The sequence below is a fragment of the Salvelinus namaycush genome, chromosome 32, assembly GCF_016432855.1.
Source record: "Salvelinus namaycush isolate Seneca chromosome 32, SaNama_1.0, whole genome shotgun sequence".
In the NCBI taxonomy this organism is placed as follows: Eukaryota; Metazoa; Chordata; class Actinopteri; order Salmoniformes; family Salmonidae; genus Salvelinus; species Salvelinus namaycush.
This window is the reverse complement of record NC_052338.1, coordinates 21,084,242-21,099,638: the sequence shown is the minus strand read 5'-3', so window position 1 is coordinate 21,099,638 and position 15,397 is coordinate 21,084,242. Positions and strand designations below refer to the sequence as shown.

At 39.6% G+C, this 15,397-nt stretch overlaps 1 protein-coding gene across 1 annotated transcript; it reads left to right on the top strand.

Annotated features, from left to right (window-relative positions):
* Positions 1-7,625: 7,625 nt before the first annotated feature.
* On the top strand, positions 7,626-10,996 carry LOC120027208 (akirin-1-like). Its single transcript, XM_038972100.1, has 5 exons — positions 7,626-8,027; positions 8,587-8,733; positions 9,042-9,173; positions 9,407-9,478; positions 9,574-10,996. The coding sequence occupies exons 1-5, from the start codon at positions 7,826-7,828 to the stop codon at positions 9,582-9,584; spliced, it is 564 nt and encodes a 187-aa protein (XP_038828028.1). The 5' UTR covers positions 7,626-7,825; the 3' UTR covers positions 9,585-10,996.
* The last annotated feature ends 4,401 nt before the right edge of the window (positions 10,997-15,397 follow it).

Sequence of the window (15,397 nt, the reverse complement as noted above, 5' to 3'; positions counted from 1 at the left end):
AATTCTGGTAGCCATGTCAGTAGCCTCAAATATCAACTCTGAAGGTTTCTAAATTTGATCAAGTTGGCGATGGTTTGTACATGGCCTTCTGTATGTTTTGACATTTCAGGACCTTGATCCTTCGCTTTGTTAATACTCCATACTTTGCTAAACGGTTCCCATGATGGCTTGTGATGGCTTGTATTATTCTATATGCTTGTTTTTTCCTAAAACAACTCAAGTGTAGTCTTCCTTCCAAATATGTCAGTTATGCTCTACTGTTTATGCAACTATTTTCTTGGAGAGTAATAAATGCTTGAAGTCAGTCACCTTTTAAGCTAATTCATCACCTGATTTACTAGTTTGTTCATTGTTGCTCCTCTATTGCTGCACTGTTGGCACTAGGAACATAAGCATTTAGCTACACCCACGATAACATCTGCAAAATGTGTGTACGCGACCAATCATATTTTATTTGATGTTCCCTCCTTGACGTTTGCAGTTGTTACTAAAAAAAACTATTTTGCTCAATGTCATTTTTTTTTTCTTCTTTAGTGTGTATACTTTACTGTTTATACTTCAGATATCACTTTAACAGTATAAGTTTTTTTTTTTTAAGTAAAAAAATCACTGGAGGACCTATTTAAAAATTAATGGTGTCTAGTTTGGTGGGCATTCTATCAGACATCGTTTCACTAAGTCTGCTGGCATTTTTGCATGTGGGGACAATGTTTAAAATTCTATACGATGTGTAACCATACACAGACATTCTTAATGAATCAAAGACATTGCAAGACAAGGGGGCCACTATACTATGCTTTTAGTTTGCGCCTCAAATCAACATTTTATTTTATTTTGATTTTATTTGAGGCGCATTCTAAAAGCATAGTAGCCCCCTTGTCTTGCAATGTCTTTGATTCTGTAATATCACTATACAGAATACCAATAGAATACTAATATCATACACACTTGATTAGGGAGGTCATACTAAAGCTTATTTTGGCTTTTCCATTTTTTAAAAACTGATTAAATCAAAATCAACACTGAAATTGGATGGGTCAAATGAGAAAGAAAAAATAATATTTTTTGTGTGAACTGAGTTGGCACAACTGAAAACAATATGCATCAAATACTCCACTCAATAGCTTACATGTTCCATTTGATCCCAATTTTGCATTTTTATAAGTTTTGGTACATTTAAATACTCATAAAAATAAACATTTCACAAAATGGGATGTGTAAGGTTAGGTCACCATATCAACTGCAAGCGTGGGTGTTAAAAGTCGTATAACACTATTTTGTTCACGTTCTCAAATAGTTCTGCCGTTTGAGATCAGATGTTCTATTAAGCGCCAAAGCTTGGTATGTGCATTATTCCATAGAACAACAATCAGTAACAATATAGCCTGGGTGTCAAATCGGTTTCTGCACTCTTGTCCACTCATGCCAAACAATGACAATGGAGTAGGCAAGAGCACAAACGCATCTGGGACCAAGCTAGTAAGCATATAAGAGGTCAGGGCAGCATGGTCTGTAGACTTGCATCACAACAAAAACATTTGTCTATTTTGTTGCCTTACAACCTGGAATTAAAATGGATTTTTGGGGGGGTTTGTATCATTTGATTTACACAACATGCCTACCACTGTGAAGATGCTAAATATTTTTTCTTGTAAAACAAACAAGAAATAAGACAAAACTAAGCTTGAGCGTGCATAACTATTCACCCCCCCAAGTCGATACTTTGTAGAGCCACCTTTTGCAGCAATTACAGCTGCAAGTCTCTTGGGGTATGTCTCTAAAAGCTTGGCACATCTAGCCACTGGGATTTTTGCCCATTCTTCAAGGCAAAACTGCTCCAGCTCCTTCAAGTTGGATGAGTTCTGCTGGTGTAAAGCAATCTTTTAAGTCATACTTTTTATTTTTTTTATTTCACCTTTATTTAACCAGGTAGGCAAGTTGAGAACACGTTCTCATTTACAATTGCGACCTGGCCAAGATAAAGCAAAGCAGTTCGACACATACAACAACAGAGTTACACATGGAGTAAAACAAACATACAGTCAATAATAGAGTGGAAAAATAAGTCTGTGAGCAAGGGAGGTGAAGGCAAAAAAAAGGCCATGGTGGCGAAGTAAATACAATATAGCAAGTAAAACACTGGAATGGTTGATTTGCAGTGGAAGAATGTGCAAAGTAGAGATATAAATAATGGGGTGCAAAGGAGCAAAATAAATAAATACAGTACGGAAAGAGGTAGTTGTTTGGGCTAAATTATAGATGGGCTATGTACAGGTGCAGTAATATATGAGCTGCTCTGACAGCTGGTGCTTAAAGCTAGTGAGGGAGATAAGTGTTTCCAGTTTCAGAGATTTTTGTAGTTCGTTCCAGTCATTGGTAGCAGAGAACTGGAAGGAGAGGCGGCCAAAGGAAGAATTGGTTTTGGGGGTGACCAGAGAGATATACCACAGATTCTCAATTGGATTGAGGTCTGGGCTTTGACTAGGCCATTCAAAGACATTTAAATGTTTCCCCTTAAACCACTCGAGTGTTGCTTTAGCAGTATGCTTAGGGTCATTGTCCTGCTGGAAGGTGAACCTCCGTCCCAGTCTCAAATCTCTAGAAGACTGAAACAGGTTTCCCTCAAGAATTTTCCTGTATTTAGTACCATCCATCATTCCTTCAATTCTGACCAGTTTTACAGTCCCGATGAAAAACATCCCCACAGCATGATGCTGCCACCACCATGCTTCATGTGGGGATGGTATTCTCAGGGTGATGAGTGGTGTTGGGTTTGCGCAAGACATAGCATTTTCCTTGATGGCCAAAAAGCTAAATTTTAGTCTCATCTGACAAGAGAACCTTCTTCCATATGTTTGGGGAGTCTCCCACAATGTGTTTGCTTATTTTCTTTAAGCAGTAGCTTTTTTTCTGGCCACTCTTCTGTAAAGCCCAGCTCTGTGGAGTGTACGGCTTAAAGTGGTCCTATGGGCAGATAGTCCAATCTCCACTGTGGAGCTTTGCAGCTCCTTCAGGGTTATCTTTGGTTGCTTTGTTGCCTCTCTAATTAATGCCCTCCACGCCTGGTCCGTGAGTTTTGGTGGGCGGCCCTCTCTTGGCAGGTTTGTTGTGGTGCCATATTTTTTCCATTTTTTAATGATGGATTTAATGGTGCTCCGTAGGATGTTCAAAGTTTTTTATATTTTTTTAGAACCCAACCCTGATCTGTACTTCTCCACAACTTTGTCCCTGACCTGTTTGGAGAGCTCCTTGGTCTTCATGGTGCCACTTGCTTGGTGGTAACCCTTGCTTAGTGGTGTTGCAGACTCTGGGACCTTTCAGAACAGGTGACTGTATACTGAGATCATGTGACACTTAGATTGCACACAGGTGGACTTTATTTAACTAATTATGTGACTACTGAAGGTAATTAGTTGCACCAGATCTTATTTAGGGGCTTCATAGTAAAGGGGGTGAATACATATGCACGCACCACTTTTCCATTTGGAATTTTTTGAAACAAGTCATTTTTTAAATTTCACTTCACCAATTTGGATTATTTTGTGTATGTCCATTTACATGAAATCCAAATAAAAATCAATTTAAATTACAGGTTGTAATGCAACAAAATTGGAAAAATGCAAAGGGGATGAATACTTTTGCAAGGCACTGTATACACACACACATTGTTATGTTACAGCCTTATTCTAAAATGGATTAAACTTTATTTTTAAATACTCATGAATCTACACAAAATACCCCATAATGACGAAGCAAGAAAAGGGTTTTAGAAAATGTTGTAAATGTCAAAATTTACAAATAAATGGAAATATCTAATTTACATAAGTATTCAGACCCTTTACTCAGTACTTTGTTGAAGCACCTTTGGCAGCGATTACAGCCTCAGGTCTTCTTGGGTATGACGCTACAAGTTTGGCATACCTGTATTTGGGGAGTTTCTCCCATTCTTCTCTACAGATCCTCTCAAGCGCTGTCAGGCTGGATGGGGAGCGTTGCTGCACAGCTATTATCAGGTCTCTCTAGAGATGTTCGATCGGGTTCAAGTCCGAGCTCTGGCTGGGCCACTCAAGGACATTAAGAGACTTGTCCCAAAGCCACTCCTATGTTGTTTTGGCTGTGTACTTAGGGTCGTTGTCCTGTTGGAAGGTGAACCTTCACCCCAGTCTGAGGTCCTGAGCGCTCTGGACCAGGTTTTCATCAAGGATCTCTCTGTACTTTGCTCTGTTCATCTTTCCCTCGATCCTGACTAATCTCCCAGTCCCTGCCGCTGAAAAACATCCCCACAGCATGATGCTGCTACCACCATGCTTCACCGTAGGGAGGTTTCATCCCGACGTGACGCTTGACATTCAGGCCAAAGAGTTCAATCTTGGTTTTGTCAGACCAGAGAATTTGTTTCTCATGGTCTGAGAGTCTTTAGGTGCCTTTTGGCAAAATCCAAGCGGGCTGTCATGTGCCTTTTACTGAGGAGTGGCTTCCGTCTGGCCACTCTACCATAAAGGCCTGATTGGTAGAGTGCTGCAGAGATGGTTGTCCTTCTAGAAGTTTTCCACATCTCCACAGAGGAACTCTGGAGCTCTGTCAGAGTGACCATCTGAGCTTAATTTCGAGTCTCATGGCAAAGGGTCTGAATACTTATGTAAATATGGTATTTCTGTTTTTTGTTTTTAATAAATTAGCAGAAATCAAAAAAACATTTTTCGCTTTGTCATTATGGTGTATTGTGTGTAGACTGATAATGGAAAAATAATAAGGCTGTAAGGTAACAACATGTGGGAGAAGATCTAGATCAGCACTCCTACTCCGAGATGCACTCCACTCACTTTCCATCCACTTCTAAGTGCACTGAACAAAAATAGAAATGCAACATGTAAAGTGTTGGTCTCATGAGCTGAAATAAAAGATCCAAGAAATGTTCCGTACGCACAAAAGCTTATTTCTCTCAAATTTTTTGAACACATTTCTTTACATCCCTGTTAGTGAGCATTTCTCCTTTGCCAAGATAATCCATCCACCTGACAGGTGTGGTGTGTCAAGAATCTGATTAAACAGCATGATCATTACACAGGTGCACCTTGTCCTGGGGACAATAATAGGCCACTCTAAAATATGCAGTTTTGTCACACAACACAATGCCACAGATGTCTCAAGTTTTGAGGGAGCGTGCAATTGGCATGCTGACTGCAGAAATGTCCACCAGAGCTGTTGCCAGAGAATTGAATGTCAATTTCTCTACCATAAGCTGCCTCCAACGTTGTTTTAGAGAATTTGGCAGTATGTCCAACCGGCCTCACAACCGCAGACCACGTGTATGGCGTCGTGTAGGCGAGTGGTTAGCTGATGTCAACATTGTGAACAGAGTGCCCCATGGTGGCGGTGGGGTTATGGTATGGGCAGGCATAAGCTACAGACAACGAACACAATTGCATTTTATCGATGGCAATTTGAATGCAGAGATACCGTGACGAGATTCTGAGGCCCATTGTCATGCCATTCATCCGCCGCCATCACCTCATGTTTCAGCATGATAATGCACTGCCCCATGTCGCAAGGATCTGTACACAATTCCTGGAAGCTGAAAATGGCCCAGTTCTTCCATGGCCTGCATACTCACCAGACATGTCACTCATTAATCATGTTTGGGATGATCTGTATCGATGTGTACGACAGCGTGTTCCAGTTCCCGCCAATATCCAGTAACTTCGCACAGCCATTGAAGAGGAGTGGGACAACATTCCACAGGCCACAATCAACAGCTTGATCAACTCTATGCGAAGGAGATGTGTCGCGCTGCATGACGCAAATGGGGATCACACCAGATACTGATTGGTTTTCTGATCCACGCCCCTACTTTAAAAAAAAGGTATCTGTGACCAACAGATGCATATCTGTATTTCCAGTCATGTGAAATCTGTACATTAGGGCCTAATGAATTTATTCCAATTGACTGATTGCCTTATATGAACTGTAACTCTGTAAAATCTTTGAAATATATATTTTTATATTTTTGTTCAGTATAAATGATGTGGAGCTTTAGAAAATGATACAGCATATAGATTCTATGAAAGGTTTGTACTGTATGTGCCACACCCATCCTCTTCCTACCAGAAAATAATTAATTATTCATCAATATAGGAATATTGGCAATTTACCTGATTATTCAAATGAGATATACTTTCAGACATTTTGCCAGTTTACTTCCATTGCCAATGTGTTCAGTTGTGAGTCAGTCAACTGAATGCTATAAGTGCATCAACTGAATGTTATAAAATTGGTTATAAATAAGTGCATCTCCAGACCAGAATGAATAAAAATGCAAGACTCAATAAGTAGGCTTAATCATCACTGAACCTTAAGCTGAGTCGTATTCACTAGGAACCAAACAGGGAGGAACTACCTGAACTCACCAATAAAAACTGTGCGTTTACATTTTCTGTTGCAAAACTTTTTGCTACGATGTTCACTAACAAATACAACCCTGGTATCTCAGACTAGGATTGGACCTTGAAGAGGCTCTTAAGCTGGCATGTAATTGTTTCATGGTGGTCACCAGTGGCCACAGGGTGTGACACCTAGTGACTGGGTGGCTTTGGTAGAACACTAGGAATGGGCGGCTCTCTGAACGTGTGGCTCTGGGAAGCCAGCAGTGTGTTGAAGTCAGAAGACACAACACCACCATCCCAGGTCTGGTCATACAGGAGAAAATAGATATTGTTCTTGGTCTCTGCTTGTGCCATCTTGTTGTGAGCAGAGTTAGGATGATCCCCCATTAACTGTCACACTGCTCTTTGATGCTGCATTTCCATTTTGATAACAGACTGGTTCCGTACCCCTGCTTTGCAGGGTGTTGACATGGTCCTCTGAACATGGTAATAGAACGTTGCTCTTTCCCCCACCTACCATGCTGACTTTACTTTGTCACCTGGTATGAGATTAAAAATATGACAAATAAAAATCATGCTTTGTTACAAATGCATCACTAAATAACTAACTAGTTCAGAGCCATATTTTGAAGATACTGGCCTAAATATACTCAACCAGTTGAGTGACCCCCGGTTATGACACATGGCATTGCATTATAGCTACCTACAACAGTTTGTCGTGCCTTTAATTCTCTAGAAAATAAAGTGCCTTTATTTCTCTAGAAAGTGGTTCCAAACTTTGTATAACCCTGTACCCCTTCAAACATTCAACCTCCAGCTGCGTACCCGCTCTAGCACCAGGGTCAGCGCACTCTCAAAGGTTGTTTTTTGCCATCATTGTAAGCCTGCCACACACACTATACGATACATTTATTAAACATAATGAGTGTGAGTTTCTGTCACAACCCAGCGCGTGGGAAGTGACAAAGAGCTCTTATAGGATAATAATATAATAATAATCAATAATTTTGTAACCGAAAGGTTGCAAGATTGAATCCCTGAGCTGACTAGGTAAAAATCTGTCGTTCTGCCCCTGAACAAGGCAGTTAACCCACTGTTCCTAGGCAGTCTTTGAAAATAACAATTTGTTCTTAACTGACTTGCCTAGTTAAATAAAGGTTTTTTAAAAAGACTCTTCTCAACCCAGTGCAGTGGGTGGCGGTAAAGGCAAGTAAAGGTGTGACATCGTACATTAAACTCGAGGGAAGAAGACGCCACTTGAACGTTTTTATTTAGCCGAAGCCTGTGTTAGCGAATAAGTGATTTCCCAGACACCGGCAAGATATAAGAACATAAGAAAGCACAAGACGGACAAACTGATAACCTTAATTTACTCGTTATTAGCAGCTATCCGGATTTTTTGCCGACCGAAAAACATTGTTTTCTGGACTAAGTTAGCTAGCATGGCGTGCGGAGCTACTTTGAAGCGTTCAATTGAGTTTGAGGCCCTTCACAGCCCTCAATCTCCAAAACGGCGAAGGTGCAACCCTCTGCCAGGGACCCCAGTCACCCCCTCGCCAAAGCGGTGTAACCTGCTTTCCGCTACCGGTGACAGTTCGATGTCTCCCCAATCAACTTGTGGAGGAGAACATAGACTTACCCCAGGTTACTTGTTTGCCTGAAGAATGTAAAAAAATAAATGGCTAACGTTAGATGGTGGCCATTGTAGCTAGCTAGCGCCAGTGCAGTGGCTGAAAGTAGCGAATAGTAAAATATGAGATCATACGTTATCATTTAGCAGGCTATCTAGCTAACGTTATCAATCTAATAATGAACGCGATTTACAGGTTGTAGTTAGTAGGCCAAACATTGAAGAAAGACTCACATGATGATATTCTAGCTAGGCATATAGCTAACTAACGTTACCCACTTTGTAGTTGGCCAGAATGAACCCAGTCCTGATTGTAACTAACATAGTTATCCTGTATAACAGTGTAGCTTCAAGTTGATGATAATACCTGGCTAGGAAATCATTCATGCATCCATCCAGGTACCAAGTTGATCATGTGTTTGATAGGTTTATTGGGTGCATGGCTATGTGACCATGTTTCATGCTTCGTCACACCCAATATAGATGTGAGGCCTGGGCTGTTGCCTGAGGAAACACCCTTTCCAGAGTAAGACAACCATGTTAAGCTGACTTTAGTTGTTTTTCCATCCACAGAGCAGATCGTCCAGAATCTTAGGCAAGAATATAGCCGTTACCAGCGACGGTGTCAACTTGAGGAGGCCTTCAACCAGAGTGAGTCCCAGACTCCAAGTGATGGCCCAGGACAAAGCTCTGGTTTCATGGCACCAAGCTCCCCATCAGGTCTGTTTTCAAGCAGTTAGCCCTCACCAAGCTGAAGATGCTGTCAGCATCTGATTACAAATAAACTTACTATAAGGGTGAATAACAGTCAACTCACCGTGCTGTCTCTTGTTTGTGGTGTGGGGAAGAAGAGCCACAAAGTAAAATTCTTAAGAAAAGATGACTCACACTAACCTTTGCATTTGTTGTTTATTCTCAATGTCTCAACACTTGCAGAAGTAAACCAGACCTAATTGGGTGTCTCTTTTTAACCAGATTGTGTATGCAGTTGTCAGACAAAAGCTCATTCCTTGTCATGTTATCTCCAGGAGTGTCTATGAAGAGGGACCAGCCCTGCTTCACATTGCGCCAGGTAGGCTCCCTGTGTGAACGAATCCTCAAGGACCACGAGGGGAGCATCTGTGAAGAGTATGAACAGATCCTGAACACGAAGCTGGCGGGTATGCTGACTCTCTTATTACAGATATGGGCCCGTATTCATAAAGAATCTCAGAGTAGGAGCGCCACTGATCTAGGATCTGTTTTGCCTATTAGATCATAATGAATAATATTACATGGACATGGGCGACCTGATTTTAGATCGGCACTCCTACTCTGAGACGCTTTATGAATACGGGCCATCTCATGGTATGATGACTCATAGATAATTTTAATGTTTTTGGTTCCTTCCCAGAACAATATGAATCGTTTGTGAAGTTCACACATGACCAGATCATGCGACAATATAGCGCTAGACCCTCCAGCTGTGAGTTCCAACGATAATCGAAACACGCACACTAACTTTTTATCTTCGGTTCCCCCAGTGGCTGTTTTAATCAACATTTTGTTTCTATTTTTCAGATGTCTCATGAAATCTTAACAGTAAGCTACCTGCGCTCACCTCAAGACTGCTGCTTTCAATCTCCAAGTTTTTCTTCACTACTTCAGTGACATGATTTTCTTTTCCTTTTAAAACGCTCAATATTCTGAGTTGTACTGTACTTGTGTGGATGTGCTCTTTGGGAGATGGATAGTGCACTTGCCTTTTCAAGGGTTGTGGAAAGCTGGGCTGACGTGACTGTTCAATTTAACCTGCCAAAACTCACTGCTGCAGCATTTAACCCTACATGCCTTTTTACATTTTTTTATTTTCACAAAACATACTTAAAAAGGTGGTTTTCTTTTGATTTTAGAAATGAAAGTTATTTGCGCTTTATGTAAATGGTATGATATTATACATTGGAACTTTGGTGTACTACAGTCAATTGCAGTTTTTCTTTTCTTTATACAGAGTTTTGGGTGATTCCCTTGTTTTACATATTTTAGGGTTCTTGTTAGACATTCTACCAGATTATGCTGCAGTTGAGGAGATGCCAACACAGTGTGTGTGTCGGTATACTGAGCTCTTTGTAAGATATGCAGGCTATTACTCCCAAGAGAACCAAACATGGATGGAAGGGCTCAATTGTTTACTGGTTATGAGCCTTCTTACAGGGATAGACTGGATGAGGGTTTTCGTTATAGGCCAGCAAAAAAATGGAGGCTGAAATGTGTGAAACTGCACAGTCACCTCTTGGTTTGGAATAAAACATCTGTATAGACTTGATTCTTTTATCGACATTGTAGTGACCTTAACCCAACACCGAGCAACCTCGTCAAAAGGTTCGGCTCTCTTGGCGTAATGGCTACCCCTCCCCCTGAATTGGCTACAATATACCTGTGCCCTTGAGGTTGGTAATGGAACTCCACTCATTGTAGAGGCATGCTCAATGTTTTTACTCTGTAGCTGGCCCTATGTACTCTCTTTTTGTATATTTGATTTATTGAATGATTACTTGTGATTTTATATCAACTGAGTGTACTGTCTGATATTTTTTGGGAGAGTTTAGTTAGGTGACCCTGTAGGACAGGTGGTGTGTTCTGTGATTTGGTGAGGGATTACGTTGTTACACATCACACCACTGAATAAAGGGAATGTACGCCTTAATGGATGGGTCGAAATAACAGATTTTCACCATTCAAATGTGAACTAATGTGTGTCTGCATAAACTGCATACATACAATGGCACGCCTACCACTAAGACATGCCATTTGATTAATTTTTAATTCTCCAGTTGTGTTGTGGATTGAGTTGCTCTCTGCTGTACAAGAAGCTCTTGATATCACCTTTTTACCAAAAGAATACCCTGAACCTTCACAAAAATATTGTCCTAACTACTGTGTTTTAAGGTCAGTTTTGTTGAACACAATTATAACATTGAATAAATACTTGATTTGAAGGGAATCATTTTGAATGTAATTCTTGTGAGAGTAAATGAAGTAAGCCTAATACGGGTCATGTCACACAAGTGTTACATTGTAGCAAATGGAGCACCAGGGGGCCACACTGACCATTGAGTGGTATAAAGCATATTGTTCATAGTTATGGAGAATATCAGACCATGAAACACAACCATAAATACTTGAAAGATGACATATCAAAAGCTTGGAATACATTCAATATGCTGAACAATTGGTATGAGGGAGAGAAAATTCCTTGTTTTCAGGCTGGTTTTCTTTACAATATACGCAACAGGAAACTCCAGTCTACCAATCACAATGACATTTGAGCTATGTGCTTATCAATTTCTGTTTTAGACCACTCCAAAGCTGCAATAGTAATGTCTTTTTGTAGGGGCTAACTCTGCCATGACTCATTGGCCAAACCCTATGGGGATCTGTTTCTGTATGGTTGTTGGATTGACACTGAAAAGGTATGTTGTAAAAACAAGCATAGGAGACCTTATTTTCAGCTTTTATCCCAAAACCCCATTCATTTCCCCAACAGGAATGGCCTATGAAACAGCATTTTCTACCTAACTCATTTCCGTTTTTTAGGACTACAAGCTGCGAGCTCTATAAGAGAATGACAATAGTAGAGTAAGCTAAAACAGAGACAGCGACATCCAGACAGACTTCATGTACAGTAACTTCAAATGTTCATATGGCTTTACCATATTTCAGTAGCAAATAGAGGCAGCCTTTTTTCACACACATAAATTACATAACAGGGTGTTCTTACCTCATTGAAACTCAAAAAGGGATTGGCTGGTTCACGTAGTATTAGTAGGCCACCGGGCAGTCAACAAAATCAAACCTGCCAACAAGCCATACCCATTAATTTCCTATAAATAGAATCAAAAACATGCAATAGCTGGGGTGACCATCTTAATTTGATTCACGGAGTCATCCATGTATGAAATCGGACCTGACCTATTGATCCTCAGGACGGAGAAAATGCATTGATCCAAAAGTGTAGTGTGCCATTGTGGAAATGCTCTCATATAGTATGACACGCATTCACTTGGACGTGTATATGTGAGAGCAACTAATAGACAAAAATATAGGCCCCAGACCAAAATCCCTTGAATTGTGAAGTGAACAAAGGGTGACAGTGAGGTTGCAGCAAGAGGTTGTGACAAGCCAGAATTATCTTAGTTTTTATACTGTACATATTAGAATCAGTCTTTTATAGTACATTTGTGATGAAATGCTATTTATAATATGTGTATACACTAATAAAAGTTGTGTACATCACATATACATGTTTCCTTTATAATTCCCCACATTTCATCCAATATCCAAGCACTTAAAAAATTAAAAAAAACACAATATTGGTGTGGGATTCAAGTTTTGATGTCACGTGCACTACAGTGAAATGCCTTTCTTACAAGCTCTAAACCCAACAATGCAGTAATCAATAACAATCTAATACTAAAAATAACAACGTAGAACAAAAACACACAAGAAATAAAAATACTAACGGGATCAGTACAGGTGTAGCTTCTGTTCATTAAAAGCCAGTGGAATAAATGACTGGGACAGAATACATTTGTTTTGAGGATCAACTATGACTAGAAATATCACTTCAATTGGAGGTGGAAGATAGATAGCCAGCTGCTTGTAAACATATTTAGCAATATTTGACATTGCAGAACAAGGTAAGATAAATAATATTTGGACAGTTTTGTTAATTAAACAAAATACAATCAATTGCAGTCTGTCTTTATGGCAGGTTTGAAACCTGTAGCGTTGATATCTCCATGATTATGTGCCAGTATTGTGTTAAATTGTGTTTGGGAAATGTACAAAAAAAATTGAGTATGCTTTACTGTATGGTTGTAGGTTTCAGCGGTTCATTCCGAAGCTCATTGATTGATGGTGTGTGGCTATCATTGCCTGTGGCAACAAACTGAGAAAATGGTTGACAGGTATTGTGCAATACAGCTACCCCATGGATGAATGAAAGAAAATTAGCTTTCCTGTTCAGTCTGTCTCACTATGAAACATAATTTTTTTTCACACATTCTACAATTCTGTTACCAACACAGTAGTTTGTTGAGATTTGAGTTTGACCGAACTATCATTCTCCAAATTGAGTAATTCTGCAACATAATCCTGACTAATCAACTACTAGAATTGAAATACATTAATTATGAAGAGTACACATTCGGGGAGGAGATATTCAAAATACTTTGAATTGAAGATGGGGTTGTTTCTAATTGTTTTCTACTTGTTCCCAAAGTAGGCATCACTTTTAGTAACCACCGGCAGGCTACTTAATCCAATTCAGACACAGTATATTTGACTTTGTAGATGTTTTATGTAACTACAGGAACCCCTCTGACATGCACTCAGAGCTACTGGGGGCAATGCTCTCATACACACCACATCATATTCCACAGGCATCACCGGGCAGAGCGCCACCGAGAGTCACCATGGGTTCGAGGTCCTCTAGGGGCAGCCTCAAATAAAAAAACGATTGAATATTTTTGACGGTCCCCCCATCGCCCGATGACGCACAGGGCCCCCCACCACCCGCAGGCCGTGCATACTGCAAGGTAAACAACAACAAATAGTACAATTGATTTATCTTGGCAGCCTATATAATTCTTATCAACTAAAGCCACAGGCTGGTTTTATTTTGGTTTTCATTTCATCAGGGTCCGGGATTGTAGCCCATCGTTAATGAGGGCATATGCATATGCATTTTTTCTGATAAATATAAAGAGATTGACAATGAGCACGGGACTGCATCGAACGTACGAATATTTTGGTAAGACGTTTCTGTACATCTTATTTCCTAAATGAAAGGTACGTTTACTTGTGTTATATTAGATTGAGTTTTAACATATGAATGAATACATTATTTTCCCAGCAGAGGCCTCCTGACTTAAACTCTCAAAGAGAACTACATTTTGATGTTTCGCATAGATTTTTTTCGGAAGAATATATATTTTTTCTCTGTAACTTGTAAATTATGCAATTAACTGGACTGCAAATAGGCTACTTAATATGAATGATATAACAGCTTAATGTTATCGATGATCATTTAATTTGATATTGTGTTACCTAATTATTATAATTAGGACAAATGATCATCATGTTTCAATTAACTTGTCCAGCGATTTTTTTGTTGTCGACATTTAGAAAGTTCGCATAGAAAATCGATGCGGCAATTGCCTGCTAGGGTGTGTTGCCATTTAACTATTGTGTTGACGAAAACAGCTGGACGTAATGACGTCATAGTGTTTCCATTGAAGTGTTTCCGTCAGCCATTTAGGCAAATTGCGCATTAATAAATTGTCGACAGCCTATCTGTTTCATGTCTCAGCTAGCACGGGAACGCAAGCATGGATAGAATGCTTGCCCTGTCCCTTTCTCTGCGATTGTCATTCTAATGGATTCCAGAAACAACAAAACCCTGTCCTCAAACATTTACATCAAAAGGTGCAAAATTATGGACAGACAAAACATTCACATCAAATTAAATATTTTTCTTTATCAAATAACATGGAAAACAACCACTTTTTGAGCAGTATTAATTTACCATCCTTACAAACCAATTAATAGGCTGTTCATCTAGGATTGTACCTGTAGACTTTCCCTGAGCATGAAGTAAAACGAATTGTTTTTGATGTGATGTGGCTCAGTTGGTAGAGCAGAGCACTTGCAATGCTAGGGTTGTGGGTTCGATTCCCATGGGCGACCAGCATGAACATGTATGCACTAACTACTGTAAGTTGCTCTGGATAAGAGCAGCTACTAAAATGGAAAAGGAATGAATAGACCATTTCAGTTTCCACATAGAAATCATTTGCATTTGCAAAGTAATTCAAGAAACTGGGAAACATCTTAAGCAAGTACTTTCATATTCCACAAGTATTATCAGATAAATTGTTTTGTACAGATAATTATCAGACTCAAGTTACAAATGCTGGTAAACACTCAAATGTATTTAGTTGTATAAAATAAAAGTAATGCACTAAGCCTTTACTAGTCTTATATTAGTGGACCGATATAGAAGTCTTCAGCGCAGGCACCCCCAAACTACTTCCCGCTGCTATCATCTCCTATATCCATTACACGTCCCAATATTTTTTTTGTCCAATAAACCTGGATCAATGGTAGGCTAATAATTCTATATTTTTTCTCCAATTACCAATCATTGTAATGATCGTCATCATCATCAATACTAATTCATAATCAAATGAAGCCTGGAATTCTTTGAACATTGTTTACACATTGTGCCATGTATTATTATTGACCTCCCCATACACTTAACTTTGACATTCCATTTCCATATTGTCTTTGCTTTTTAAGTAACAAAGACCTTTTCCCGTCAATAAGCAAAACCCATGTGAAG

What these genes read in the sequence shown, in the direction of transcription:
- LOC120027208 (XM_038972100.1), top strand. Translation starts at nt 7,826, where the DNA reads ATGGCGTGCGGAGCTACTTTGAAGCGTTCAATTGAGTTTGAGGCCCTT. An exon ending in AGAACATAGACTTACCCCAG is followed by an intron (nt 8,028 to 8,586) that starts GTTACTTGTTTG and finishes TTCCATCCACAG; the next exon opens with AGCAGATCGTCCAGAATCTT. An exon ending in GGCACCAAGCTCCCCATCAG is followed by an intron (nt 8,734 to 9,041) that starts GTCTGTTTTCAA and finishes TGTTATCTCCAG; the next exon opens with GAGTGTCTATGAAGAGGGAC.